Source organism: Hoplias malabaricus, chromosome 9 (assembly GCF_029633855.1).
Source record: "Hoplias malabaricus isolate fHopMal1 chromosome 9, fHopMal1.hap1, whole genome shotgun sequence".
NCBI lineage: Eukaryota > Metazoa > Chordata > Actinopteri > Characiformes > Erythrinidae > Hoplias > Hoplias malabaricus.
This window is the reverse complement of record NC_089808.1, coordinates 40,964,645-40,980,321: the sequence shown is the minus strand read 5'-3', so window position 1 is coordinate 40,980,321 and position 15,677 is coordinate 40,964,645. Positions and strand designations below refer to the sequence as shown.

The window sequence follows — 15,677 nt, the reverse complement described above, 5'->3', positions numbered from 1 at the left end:
CCGGAGGAAACCCACGCAGACACAGAGAGAACACACCACACTCCTCACAGACAGTCACCCGGAGGAAACCCACGCAGACACAGAGAGAACACACCACACTCCTCACAGACAGCCACCCGGAGGAAAACCACACAGACAGAGAGAACACACCACACTCCTCACAGACAGTCACCCGGAGGAAACCCACGCAGACACAGGGAGAACACACCACACTCCTCACAGACAGTCACCCGGAGGAAACCCACGCAGACACAGGGAGAACACACCACACTCCTCACAGACAGCCACCCGGAGGAAAACCACACAGACAGAGAGAACACACCACACTCCTCACAGACAGTCACCCGGAGAAAACCCACGCAGACACAGAGAGAACACACCACACTCCTCACAGTCACCTGGAGAAAACCCACGCAGACACAGAGAGAACACACCACACTCCTCATAGACAGTCACCCGGAGGAAACCCACGCAGACACAGGGAGAACACACCACACTCCTCACAGACAGTCACTCGGAGGAAACCCACACAGACACAGAGAGAACACACCACACTCCTCACAGACAGTCACCCAGAGGAAACCCACACAGACACAGAGAGAACACACCACACTCCTCACAGACAGTCATCCGGAGGAAACCCACGCAGACACAGAGAGAACACACCACACTCCTCACAGACAGTCACCCGGAGGAAACCCACACAGACACAGGGAGAACACACCACACTCCTCACAGACAGTCACCCGGAGTGGGGATTGAACCCAGGACCCTGGGTTGGCAGCAACTGTAGCAATCAACCATAATAAACTGACAAAATTCCAGTTAGGTTCTTATTCAATTCCCCTGTTCCACATTAAACGAGTGACTGTCCCAGGTCAGTCTTATTTAAACACTTTTTATTAAATTCTGAAGATGTTTCCTCACCACTGTCAGTTTGCACTCAAAACCAATGTGTTTACGAAGCCCCGGTGTTTGTAAATGAGTAAAAGACCCCAAACTGTCTGGGTCCAGTATTCTAGGCTTCCTCTCTCTCTGTCTGCCCATTGCAGAAGGATATTAGACAATGCTGAGACCTCCAAATGATGAAAAGCATGATCCGAGATAAGGATATTGCTCTATTCCTGCTCCATAGGTGCGTAATATTGACTTATTTTGCTGTGTTGGATCACTTAAGTTGGAAATGTCTTCCACATTCAAATTAAATTGGGAATAGAACTCAAAACTCAAGTCCACTTTCTAAATGAGACCCTTGGCTTTTATGCAGTTTTCATTTATTTGTCCTTAAACTGTGTAAAGAAACATCAGAGTCAAACTCACACATTTAACGTCGCCGTAATGTCCTGGCCAGGTTCCACTGCCAACATCAGTGTTTAAATCCTGGGCTGTGGAGCGAGATGCCAGACCCCCGCTCAGGGCTGGGTGGGCTCATTAACAGCACAGGTTCACCGCACACCACATTAACTGGGTTCTGCTTTAGTTTTGCCACTGGGCCACCAGCCAGACAACATGATGGGCATGATGGGGGACAGGGAAAACATTGGCCAGGTTCCTGTCAGCTTCGCCAGAGCTGATTATATGGCTCTCTGGCGCCCAGTAGAAGGGACTGGATATCTACTCTCCCTGACCATCTCACAGTGGGGCTGGAGAGTTATGGGCCTGGTGGGGAACTCTTCTCAACTCAACTCTGCTCCCTTGCTTCTTAAGGTAAATCTGGTCCTGGAAATCTCCTTTTTAGTCTCTGCTTCATTGTGTTTCCAAGAGAGCCGAGTAGGGACTAAACCGTGGCGTGTAAACCTTGCAGAGCTCTGACTGACCAGAGAGACTTGTCAATCATGGTGAAACGCAGACGACCAGCACCAACTCTCCATCTGTAAAATCTCCAGCTGCGGCAGAGATCACGTTTGTTTTTATCCGACTCACGACGGCAGCTCGTAAAATGACGCCGTGGTCTTTTGAAGAGGTTCGAACGCTCCTTGGATCGGTGGCCGACGAAAGAATCCAGCGAGAGCTGGACGCTGCAACAAGGAAGGAACAAACTCTACTGATCTGTCTGAACTGATGACGGAGTTGTGTTCAGTCCCAAACAACAACAACACACCAATACACGTGTTAGAGATGGGGATGTGCTGTGTCACTTGCTACATTTCAGGGGGATCCATTGTAGCTGAAAATGAATCAGGTACCAGGTACCAAACAGAGAGTAGGGCTGAGTAGAGTAAGTACCATACAGTGTAAAAGAGCCATAAGATAAAATACATGTCAGTGTACTTACTGAATTACTTGAAAGGGCACCAATTATGAACAAAGACATTCAGCACCACAGCTGTTATCATGTGCATAGCAAAGCATGATACAATTTGGATGCTCTGGAGCAGCTGAACATGAGCCTAAGAGCGCCAAGCCCAATACCCTAAGGCAGTGGTTCTCAAACTGTGTTACGCATACCACTAGTGGTACGTGAAGCAGCAAGAGGTGGTACGCCAAATGACCTTGAAAAATTTACCACTTAATTAAGGAGTTTATTCATAACTGAAAATCTAAAGTTTCTATCTGTAAACTACATAATGTTTCACAGATTTCATAATTATTCTCCAGTTAAATTACAACATGTCACACATACACTGAAGTTGATTACGTCTGTAAGGGAACAGCGCTTTTTTTCCAGGAGGGAATGCAATTTTTGAGAAATCTGTGTGAAGAAAGCCCATTTTCAGTTTGTCAAAGGCTAGAGACAGACGTGAGCATCTTGGATTTTATTATAAAAAGGGCAAAGCAAAAATGAGAAAAACAAGCCGAGACCAAGCCTGAGAAATACTCAGAAGCACAGAAGGGCTAAAACCAGAGGCAAAAATAGAGAAAAACTAAGCGAGAATTCTGTACACGTGAAGACACAATAGAAGAAAACACTCAGCTGAAGAAAAACATGGCTGTTCTTCACATCATTACAGCCCTAAAACAAGGTTTAACACAGCACCGCCCCTCCTTCACCTACTGCTACAAGCGCCGAGAGCGGCTATGACCTGCCCCGGCGCCCCACTGTTTTCACCAAAGTTTGAGTAAAGAAAAAGCAACAAAAACATACAAAGATTCAAGCCAGGTTTTACCTCATGCCCCGGACCAGAGAGAGAACCAGGGACCACATGTTTCTGTGGTAAAAATCACAGGTGGTACTTGGTCTAAAAATTTGAGAACCATTGCCCTAAGGCTTAATCAAACCTGGGATATGACCGTATTCACCCATGAGATCAGGTGAGGTCAGGTATGGGTGCTTAGTTGGATGGATCACAGTGCATCCCAATGTTACTGGATGGCGCTCCATGACTCCAGAGGACACATTTCCACTGCTCCAGAGCAGCCTAGTGGTGCTATATGCATTGGGGTACATCTTGGGAGATTGTCCACATTTGAAATAAGTGAAGAAACCTATGCAGAAAAACAGCTGTCCAGGTTTTTCTGGGTCTCTCGGCTGAGCAGCACGTCTCTGACCTCACCTCCCCAGCAGCTACATTCTGCCGCCTCAGTTCCACCTTAAATTAGATCTGAGTGATGTTCTCATGCTTCCAGTGGTAGGTGAAGTGGCTGGGTGTCTCTGAGACAGAAAGTGTGGCTAAGTGTTTGATGCCATATCCAGGATATGTTCTTGACCTACACCCAGTGATGCTCCAGACCCACCGTAACCCTGATCACAACAGAAGATGCACGAATGAATGTATGATGCACAGAGTGGGTGGCTTCTTTGCTTTACATCTTTACTGTTTACAGACCTGGAGGTTGTGTGTTGTCATGAATGACATCGCAGCTGTGACACGACTACCATGAGCTCACTGTCGAGAACACACTCCCTCTCACGCTGTTACTTCACCATAACACAGAGACACAACTGTCTGAACACGTTACACAACAGTCAGAAAACGGAATCGATTCTCTCTCTCTCTCTCTGCCCTGGCTAAAAGGGCCTCACTTAAAATCATTTAACACTCTAGTGAGCATGATATATAAAAGTGCTCCCAACTGAGAGAGAGAGAGAGAGAGAGAGAGAGAGAAGAGGATGAGACGTGTTTAGGACAGGTTTTGTGACTTATGTTGTTTGGCGTGTGCCAGATCACATCATTTTCAGAGTGCATGCACTGTGCATTCTGCTGTGATCTGATATAACTAATGTAATGCTCTTAGTGAAGCCAAGAGACTCTCTCTCTCTCACACACACACACACACACACACATACATGGAACTAAGTACACTGGGGCAGAGAACGCTTAAAGACCCCGTCAACGTACTCTGAGTCTGAAGGACAGAATGCTGATGGAAACTTGGCATTCAACCACGAGAACCTTATGATCCAGAACTAATCACCCAACATCAGTACCTGACCCAGATAATGCTCTCATGGCTGAATGCCATCAAATGAATACACACGTAGTAGAGGCTGTTGCTGCAGCAAAGGAGACAAAGTCCCTGTTCATATCCCTTCATTCGGAGGTTATTTGCGTAACCCAGAAATGTTCACAAACACCCAGATTTTATTCACCTAGCGCCCTAGTAAACACTGAGTGAACAGCATGTACGCATGTGTGAATAGAGCCGCTAATGTCCCAGAGTATTTTCTGCATGAACTACACAGGCACAGCCCCATGCCTAAAGCATGCGGAACATTTGATGCTGCGAGAATGCGTCTGACATTGAATATCTCCAGACCTCCAGACCAGAATTCTTATGGGAAAGTGGCTTTGGATAGACTTAGATGATGCTCCATCCAGTATCTCTCCAGAGAGCCCAATGTAGCCGTCTAGCCTACGCTTGGCATTGAGAATCAGTCATGTGTAGCTGCTCCAGAGTCATTTAATTTCATTTAAATTAATTTAATAATATTTTCATTTAAAAATCACAAATCATAAGGTTGTGTTCACTTCTGGAGAAGAAACAAAGCCTAGACCTGAGTGGACGTCTTGTTTTGTGATCTTCATAGACGTTGTCAAAGGAGAACAACGGCAACTAAATAAAGAAATGTATTGTTTTCCCTTTTTAACCGGACACGCACGTTTTTCTGCCAATTCACAACACATTACACTTCAGTGTATGTACCATCTGCTTCCTCCATGAGTGTGTCATCAGAGTCTGGCTCTGTGCTGAGGACTGTGTAGCGGAACTACTTTTTTGGCAGAGGGATGTAGCAGTATTAAAGTGTATTTGATTTAATGTAAGGAAATTCTGGGTAGCCTCAGGACCCATTGCGACCCTCATCAGCATGAAGCATTTACAGACAATGAACGAATGAATTAATGAATGTATTAATATATCGATGCATGAATGTGATTTCACATGCTGTTGAAATTTCCTGCTTGATGCTGCAACACATCGAGCCAATGTGCCTCAACACTCCCACTCCTCACGCCTTCACACTCCTTGCTCTGCAGCTTCCATCTCTAATGTACTAATACACCTCTGATGGACAGGAAAGGGTTAACCTAATAGAGACTAGACTATATAGAGTGTCTATATATAGAAGCTCAGATATGTCTTTGGAAATGACTGAACTGGAGCAGGGGTTGCGGATAGGCGGCCCGTGGCCCGCGGCCCGAGTCCAGACCCAGACGGACCTGGACCTGTGACTGATAAACTATTAAGAACGTTGCTTGTTTTAAATGGCGTGACTCTTCAAGTCATTACGGCTCAGGTTTAGTGCTCCAGGAAATTACCAGACTAATCACATGCATTTCTGTATGTCACATGTGAGGCTACTCAGCCAATCAGATCTGTGCTTCTAATGAGTGGCGGTGTTGTGCGAGTTAACACCATAAACATGGATTCCCATCCTTCAGCATAAAGAGCCAATCAGCTTGCTGTTCACAGATAAAGCCCCGCCCTGGTTGGGCAAAAGAAGTAACTCGTTTGTGAATTTTACACGGCCTCCAAAATCCATAGCTTGACACACTCTGTATATCACAACAGTACGTGAAGCTAACTCTTTCCTGATTGGTCCAGATTAGAAACACTATCTTTATTATAATGAGCACGAGTTTGGGTTGTTTTTGGAGCTGTAGGTTAACCCTTTCCTGACTTCCAGTCTAGAACCACAGTTGAATTATTATAATGCCTGTCATTTTGGGTCGCGTTTTCTCCTGGATTACTCATGAACCCGTTATCAGACTTGGATGACACTGATATGGTTAGACAGACAGAAGTCAGTCTATTTTTTTGATATGTGAATTGTATCTGTGTGTTAACCCTTTCCAGGGCAATGCCAGTTGAATTTAACTTGGTGAAAGTGTTATAAGACTGTTCTCTAATGTCGTTTTTCACTCACATTACATTTCTGTTAGCTGCCTGTTACTGTAGAAACCGAGAAGAAGGATTTGTCAGCGTTAACTCCTGTGGGTGCAACTGAGAGAAACACATCCACTCGAAAAGACACAGAGTTGTATTAACAGAGAGCACTGCAAGGAATTGGACAATAATTCCAGCCTTAGCCCATTATCTAATCAAACGAGATTCCTCATTATCTCCCTCCGGAACAAAGCAATAAACCTGGGAACACATTGTGTGAACAAACCCATGGAAGAGCTGTAATTGGAGGAGAAAAGGGGGATGAAAAGTGGGGCCTGCTGCCAGTGGTTTGGAGCCGCGAGAGCTGCTGAGCTGAGGGAGTTTACTTCTTCGCTGGTTCGCGGGGGGAAGTCTCTTGCATAACTCCTCAGCGCAGCGTTGGGAATGGCGTGTGAATACGCAGTTGGCCGAGGCTCCAGGCTGCCTGCCTTCCAGAGCTCCAACAATTATCGGCGTTCTCCTGCATACGAGACGAGGCTGTCTGCATCCACACCACAGGACGCGGTGAACTAGAGCCGCACTGTTTAACACTTACTAATCAGCACAGTCACGCCCCTCGTGACAGTGATACACAAGGGTGTGAAATGAGCCCTCCAGCTGATCGCTGCGTGTTTGATTGTGTGTTGAGAACCACTGCAGATGTTCTTGGGATGTTTGTATGAATCCCAAATCATCTGTTTTTGTTTTTTATTTTTATTTTTTGTATTTTTTATTATTATTTTTTATTATTTTTTTATTAATGAGTGCATTCAAAAGCTCATATTGAGGAGGGTCCAGAAGGGTTTGGAAAGTGATCCAATCTTAATAATTTAGTCTCTGGACCCCAAAACAATGAACTTGAACTAAAAAATTAAGATGTGTTTTGAAGCATTTCTAGCTTTAATTCAAGAGGTGAGTGACTGGGTGAATGTGTGAAATTATCCACAAGTGTGAGTGTGTGTGAGTGACAGGGTGAGTGTGTGTGTGTGTGACTGGGTGAGTGTCTGAAACTGTCCATAGGTGTGAGTGTGTGTGACTGGGAGAGTGTGTGAGTGACTGGGTGAGTGTGTGTGAGTGAGTGTGTGAGTGACTGTCCATAGGTGAGAGTGACTGGGTGAGTGTGTGTGAGTGAGTGTGTGAGTGACTGTCCATAGGTGAGAGTGACTGGGTGAGTGTGTGTGTGTGTGTGCGTGTGTGTGTGTGTGTGTGTGTGTGACTGGGTGAGAGTGTGTGAGTGACTGGGTGAGTGTGTGAGTGACTGGGTGAGTGTGTGAAACTGTCCACAGGTGTGAGTGTGTGAGTGACTGGGTGAGTGTGTGACACTGTCCACAGGTGCGAGTGTGTGAGTAACAGGGTGAGTGTGTGAAATTGTCCACAGGTGTGAGTGTGTGAAACTGTCCACAGGTGTGAGTGTGTGAGTGACTGGGTGAGTGTGTGAAACTGTCCACAGGTGTGAGTGCGTGAGTGACTGGGTGAGTGTGTGAAACTGTCCACAGGCGTGAGTGCGTGAGTGACTGGGTGAGTGTGTGAAACTGTCCACAGGCGTGAGTGCGTGAGTGACTGGGTGAGTGTGTGAAACTGTCCACAGGTGTGAGTGCGTGAGTGACTGGGTGAGTGTGTGAAACTGTCCACAGGTGTGAGTGTGTGAGTGACTGGGTGAGTGTGTGAAACTGTCCACAGGTGTGAGTGTGTGAGTGACTGGGTGAGTGTGTGAAACTGTCCACAGGTGTGAGTGTGTGAGTGACTGGGTGAGTGTGTGAAACTGTCCACAGGTGTGAGTGTGTGAGTGACTGGGTGAGTGTGTGAAACTGTCCACAGGTGTGAGTGTGTGAGTGACTGGGTGAGTGTGTGAAACTGTCCACAGGTGTGAGTGTGTGAGTGACTGGGTGAGTGTGTGAAACTGTCCACAGGCGTGAGTGTGTGAGTGACTGGGTGAGTGTGTGAAACTGTCCACAGGTGTGAGTGTGTGAGTGACTGGGTGAGTGTGTTAAACTGTCCACAGGTGTGAGTGTGTGAGTGACTGGGTGAGTGTGTGAAACTGTCCACAGGCGTGAGTGTGTGAGTGACTGGGTGAGTGTGTGAAACTGTCCACAGGCGTGAGTGTGTGAGTGACTGGGTGAGTGTGTGAAACTGTCCACAGGTGTGAGTGTGTGAGTGAGTGTGTGAAACTGTCCACTGGTGTGAGTGTGTGAGTGACTGGGTGAGTGTGTGAGTGTGTGAGTGACTGGGTGAGTGTGTGAGTGTGTGAGTGACTGGGTGAGTGTGTGAAACTCTCCACAGGTGTGAGTGTGTGAGTGAGTGTGTGAAACAGTTCACAGGTGTGAGTGTGTGAGTGAGTGTGTGAAACAGTTCACAGGTGTGAGTGTGTATTTAATATTCCACAATATTTCCAAGAGGCACTGAATTAAGCTTCTACCAGCCTGGAAATAACTCTGTCACTTAGATAATAACAGCAGCTTCTAGCTGACAGGGGACAGTGGACATCTGACATGAGTATGAGAGCCAGTTTGATCACATTTTGCAAGTGTGTGTGTGTGTGTGTGTGTGTGTCACTGTGTGTGATGTGAGCAGGGCTTTGCGGAGGAAGTGATTAAGATGAGACAAGTCACACACTAGAGGGACGGACACCACTAATCACAGCTCATTAAATAACAGAGACGAGCTCAGAGCTCAGAGATGGACCACACACACACACACACACACACACACACACACACACTATAGTTTAATTCAGTACACTCTATGTCAAAAAGTTTGTAGACTTCATTTCTGAGTGAATTCAGTTTCAATTGTACAAACATAACGTAAAACAGGATGCTTTGGAGTAGCTGCATATGAGCCTCCACAGAGTCACCATGAGCAATGTAAAGCATGGGCTCTTCACAGATGTGGCCCAAATGAGGAACATCTGCAGTTCTCCACTGTGCTGACTCGGTGAGTCTGGCTGCCTCAGATCAGCCTCAGGTCCACCGGCCACACCACACACGCCAGTGCCGTTGAGTCATGAGCGGCACAGATTAGGCCCAGATATGTCTGCTACCTGGGATGTGTCTGAATGCTATCAAATCCTCTCACCAATGTTTCACCATTGTGTTTACAGGCATTCAGAAAAAGTACAACTCTGCAACAAAGAGCAGCAGTCTCTGTTCCGACTCTTCTTCTGAAAAGAATCGTTAGATGAGTCCGTCCACAAACATCCAGTGAATCTTTACAGAAGTTTGGACAGAGTCTTATTGATTACCAAACCCCTACAGAGATCACGGTTCTGCACACTGAGGGGAATATAAAATATAAAATAAGGCTTGTGGCACATTTCAGAATCCATATTGTTTTCCAATATTTTAAACTCAAATAACAGTGGAAATAAATCCAATAAGCAAAAAGAAATGCACTGAAAATACTATATTAATGTCCCCTCGAGGATATGTAAACATTCTTTATATCTGAGGCTTTGCAAGGCTGTATTCTTTGATTTATAGGCACCTCAGATAGACTTTTTTAACCATTTGTTTGGATCGCTTGTTGAAACAAGTTAAAATACCCATACCCCCCCCCCCCCACACACACACACACACAATGAACCCCAATCAATTACAAAATCAATGTCACACACTGTGCACACATCCCTCAGCCGCCGCAGACACACAGGTCACTAGTAATGACTTTGTTCCTTGTAGTGTTCATGAAAAGGCATTTAAAGAGGCTAAGGCATCTAGTTCTTTGAAATTTTGCATACTCATACAAACGTATTCATTTGTCTTTTCCATTCAGGAGCACTTCTCTGACACACGTTCCTCACAAACTACAACCCACAAAGAAGAGCACAGAGGAGAGGTCATTATCGGAATGTACCCGGAGGAAACCCACGCAGACACAGAGAGAACACACCACAATCCTCACAGACATTCACCCTGAGGAAACCCACGCAGACACAGAGAGAACACACCACACTCCTCACAGACAGTCACCTGGAGGAAACCCACACAGACACAGAGAGAACACACCACACTCCTCACAGACAGTCACCCTGAGGAAACCCACGCAGACACAGGGAGAACACACCACACTCCTCACAGACAGTCACCTGGAGGAAACCTACGCAGACACAGGGAGAACACACCACACTCCTCACAGACAGTCACCCGGAGGAAACCTACGCAGACAAAGAGAGAACACACCACACTCCTCACAGACAGTCACCTGGAGCGGGAATCGAACCCACAACCTCCAGGCCCCTGGAGCTGTGTGACTGCAACACCACCTGCTGCATCACCGTTCCGCCACATGTGACTTTATTTTTGCAATATAGATTTGTTTATGAACAAAACAAATGGACTAATTTAAAACTAGAATTATTAAAATAAACCCTCCCTGTGCTGGTTGTCAGTTGCTCTGTACAGGTTTAGACAGTTTCACCAGGTGTATGTTATGGCAAGGTCACTTTTTTGTGGATCCTTGTGAAGTTCTTGTTCGACTTTTCTGAACTCCATAAAAGACTCAGACCTAGAAAAGTAAAATCCAGAAACAAAAATCAAATCAGCTCAGTTCTCTGTTTGAGCTCTGTCTAAGAGTAAAAAGCGTCTCCCAGCTGAGATCTGACAGCTCCTCATTAGAGAGGCTGGCTAAGAGACTGACAGCAAATTATCTTCTGGATCCCACGCCACTGAATCCAAAGCACCAAGAACGAGTCTGTGCAACACTGCACTGGAAACAGTGTCCATTCACTCTCAGGGTGTGCTTGTATCTCTACACAACACCTGAACTTCACTCACACAACTACACTGCCCCACACTGTACACAAGCCCCTTTCCTTTAGCTTCATCTCATCAGAGCGCTCAGTTATGAACCACAGGAGCCTTCTCACATGATTCAGTCTCAGTTCATAGTAGTTGACCCTGAGTAAAGACAGTTGACTCATTATTATAATTATTAATATTTAAAACTTGCTTATTATTAGTGTTCTCCCTGTGTCTGCGTGGGTTTCCTCCGGGTGACTGTCTGTGAGGAGTGTGGTGTGTTCTCTCTGTGTCTGCGTGGGTATGAGCAACAGGCTTTGCAGCGTCTGCCATTGATCCAAGACCACGGCGTAATTTTACGAGCTGCCGTCGTAAGTCGGATAAAAACAAACGTGATCTCTGCTGCAGCTGGAGATTTTACAGATGGAGAGTTGGTGCTGGTCGTCTGCGTTGCGTGGTGTAGAGCGACGACTCTCTCTGGACAATCAGCGCTCTGCAAGGTTTACACGCCACGGTTTAGTCCCTACTCGACTCGCTCTGAACCACGAGAGAACAGCCACTAAACAAGAACCCGCTTCCAGAACCACATTTATGTATTGAACAAGCAAAAAATGCTCTGTGCAGGTTGTATCTGTTTAGCTTTGTTTAACCTCCTGTTAGCGCGCATCCTGTGTTATGATTGGACAGATTGAGACGAGGGGGCGGGGCAGTTCTAAAGTAGTTGACGTCAGAAGTGGAACACAATCAGAACGGCTCATTTTAGCCCATGTTTTCTGGGTGGTGTTGTGTGTGTGTGGGCTCTAGATGTTCACATTAGTGTGTAAACACATTGACAAGTGATTGTTTCAGAATATGACCTTTTTAAATAGATGCTGTGTGATCAACGGTGGCACATAATGAACCCATTCAAATCAATTTTTCAATTTTAAAGTCAATAGAGCTGACACATTCAGATCAGAGGTTTATAAACACTCTTCTGGTTTCTGTGTATATCACAATCAGGAGTGCCGCAGTGCCATGGGAGCACAGAACTGACTCAGTGCTGGCCTACTTTCAGGGCCCTGGCCCAGCTCTCTTCTAGCTCACAGTTCACTCTGCGCAAGACTCATCCATCAGAACGTACAGTCTGTGGCCCTGTCTGCGCTCGGCTGATGGAGCCCTCCGATCCTCCATCCTCGCTGAGCATGTTATTAGTCCAGATTAAGATGAATGGTGACCAACTTTTGACTGACGATGTTTTGATCTTTGCATGGGTCACCCTAAACGAGCTGTCCGGCCTTGAGTAAGGCAACACATCATCATCATCCCTCTGGAGTCAAGAGCTTTCAGGGACACACACTCACACACACACACACACACACACACACACACACACACCTGGTTGATGATGTAGATGCCATAGTCGATCTTCTGTCGCCGCAGAATGGGGTGCAGATAGTGCAGCCAGTATTTGAGGTGGTGGTCTCTGTGCCGGAAGGGGATGATGATGGCCACTTTCTGCTTGGGCCGGCAGTCCAGAGGCGTGTACTTTCCTCCCTCCGTCACGTTAGGATTCTCCCTCTGCACCTTCTCCATTGTCATCTGGGAGCTGAACTCAATCAGGAGGCGGCCCACTGCAGAGGGAATGAACACGGTTAATAGAAGCTTGCTGCATTGAAACCAGTGTTAATTTCGTTAACAAAAATTATGACAAAAATGTTGGTTTATGAAGTATATTTTACAACAAGAACTATGTAAAAATAATCATTTGAAGACAAGAACTGTGACATCTTCAGTGAATATAAATTAAAAACATATTTGCGAAAGATAGACAAAAGACCTGTTGTTCCTGATTTAAAAACAGAAAACTGCAAAGAAATAAAAACAGGAAAATGCTCCGTCTCTTTGTTGCTATCAGGTTGACGACGCTTTTGTTAAAATTATTATTTGGGAGTTGACTTCTCTTAAGTAACTACATTTATTTTGAATTTATTTGTTCGTTCTCAGTGAAACGAGACGATGCTGGTCTGCACAGAGTGGGTGCAGCATGTAGTGTCACAGTCACACAGCGCCAGGGACCTGGAGGTTGTGAGTTCGAGTCCTGTTGTGACTGTCTGTGAGGAGTGCGGTGTGTTCTCCCTGTGTCTGTGTGGGTTTCCTCCGGGTGACTGTCTGTGAGGAGTGTGGTGTGTTCTCCCTGTGTCTGTGTGGGTTTCCTCCGGGTGACTGTCTGTGAGGAGTGTGGTGTGTTCTCTCTGTGTCTGTGTGGGTTTCCTCCGGGTGATTGTCTGTGAGGAGTGCGGTGTGTTCTTCCTGTGTCTGCGTGGGTTTCCTCTGGGTGACTGTCTGTGAGGAGTGCGGTGTGTTCTCCCTGTGTCTGTGTGGGTTTCCTCCGGGTGACTGTCTGTGAGGAGTGTGGTGTGTTCTCTCTGTGTCTGTGTGGGTTTCCTCCAGATGACTGTCTGTGAGGAGTGTGGTGTGTTCTCTCTGTGTCTGTGTGGGTTTCCTCCGGGTGACTGTCTGTGAGGAGTGTGGTGTGTTCTCTCTGTGTCTGTGTGGGTTTCCTCCGGGTGACTGTCAGTGAGGACTGTGGTGTGTTCTCCCTGTGTCCGCGTGGGTTTCCTCTGGGTGTTCCGGTTTCCTCCCACAGTCCAAAAACACACGTTGGTAGGTGGATTGGTGACTCAAAAGTGTCCGTATGTATGAGTGTGTGAGTGAATGTGAAGGACTGGCGCCCCCTCCAGTGTGTGTTACTGCTGTGCGCCCAGTGATTCCTGGTAGGCTCCAGACCCACTGCGACCCTGAACTGGATAAGTGCTTACAGATAATGAATGAACTGGGAGTCACTCGCATCTACTGTTAGCCAATGATTCACAGTTCATTTAAAACTCTTACAACCGACACACTCTCAGTTTGCGATGCCTTTTGTCAAAATGATAAACTTAAAATCTTAACGTTAAATAAATGCAAAATGTATTTGAACACAAAAGTGATCATTATGCTTCAATAATTCTGGTTATAAATGTGTTTTTTAATGTAACATTTCTCTTAAGCTACTGTCTATGAAAGTCAGTAATACATAATATCTCTTAAGTAACAAAGCCTTTAAAAATACACTTTTAAAAATTGTGGTTCTACAAGGGCTCTTTAATAATAATAATACAAACAAAGTCTATATAGAACCCTGAACATTTGAATAACCTTCTGTGTCATTAAAGGGTTCTTCAGACTGATAGAGAATGTGCTATAGATGGACCTTTTAGAAAAGTGTTCTATACGGTACCAAAAAAACAGTTCTTCTATTGTGACAAGCAGGACATTGTAACAAATGAAGAACACATCAATCTGAACAACCCCTTATTCATGAAAAAGATTCTTCAAATGTTCAGGTTTCATTTAATTTAATAAAGAACCCTTGTAGAACCATCATGTTTTTGGTGTGTCAAAGGTTTAAGACTAAAACTACATCAAAATCAGGTCCCAAATTAACAGCGTTTAAAGCACAACGAAATAAAACTCAGTGAGAGTTTGGGAAATACCACGGTCCCCTGACAGCAGATTCCACGCCGATGCCGGGAGTCTGAGAAGGACAACCTTTCTTTCAGAAACATAATTGGGCCGGTAGTTAGTGTTCTCCTCCGAGCACGTTGAGCGGATTACATTGTGTTACCAGCCTTTTAAAATGACTGTACTGTTAAACTCCTGATACGTAACAGTGTGTGTCACATTATTGCTCATGTGGCTGAACTGAGAAATATCCCCTCCTTCCGCCCAAGTCACTAGCTTAGAGCTGATCCACGGATCTGAGGGAGGGATAACTGATCGATTGAGCTTAAGCCATAAAAGTGATTGATTAAATTACAACTTGATTACACATTCAGAAACACGCTTCACTTAGAGCTACTCTCCACTGGATTTTAAGCAAATTAAATATACATACTAAAGTTATATGTAAGCATTCACCAATATTTAATATATATTTAAATGCAATTTAATAGTAGTGAATCCTCCAAAGACGCTGCTACTCTGTGCTGAGAGGGCGGGTCTAATGGCAAAAATATTGACGCTGGCATCACCACAGAGATGTAAACAACATGGCATCGGTAGCAGAGCACTAGCGCTGATGCTAGCCTGGGTTTGGACGTAATTAAACACAGATAATGGTCTGAAGAAAAGTATGAAAATGAGTGCTCTAAGCCTCAGTGTCACCTCTTTCTATGTGTGTACTGGTCCTGGATTTATCAGTGAACTGAAATACGAGTCGAAAGGTCATGGGTTTGAGCCATTAGGGGAAGATGCTGCAGGGGGCGCTATCCCTGCATCAGACCAATGCCATTTGTTTTTTGATGCAAGCGTCAGCAGTCTCAAAATCCTCTCCTAATTTGCCATACATCCCCCAGAATACCACTGGGCCTCTCATGTTCTCATTATTGGAGGTGTCTAAGTTATTAAATATTCATGGAGAAAGCAGGTCGGCGCTGCATAGCTGTGCTGAGACGGTAATAGGATCCTGCTCTCAGATTTTGCCATAAACATTGTTTCCTAACAAGGGCAGGAGCTGAGCCAAAACACATCACACATTACCTCAGCTGATAAAGCATGAGAGGAGACCATACAGCAGTAACTCTTGATACAATCCAGCCTCATCATGGACAA

General features: G+C 45.6%; 1 protein-coding gene across 2 annotated transcripts in view; it reads right to left on the bottom strand.

Moving 5' to 3' along the window:
* The window catches only part of b4galt2 (UDP-Gal:betaGlcNAc beta 1,4- galactosyltransferase, polypeptide 2), a 207,017-nt gene that overhangs the window by 108,402 nt on the left and 82,938 nt on the right, over positions 1-15,677 (bottom strand). For both annotated transcript variants that reach the window (XM_066681709.1, XM_066681712.1), the window contains exon 3: positions 12,420-12,655. In XM_066681709.1, the coding sequence (XP_066537806.1) occupies positions 12,420-12,655 (236 nt within the window). The remainder of the gene's footprint in view (positions 1-12,419; positions 12,656-15,677) is intronic.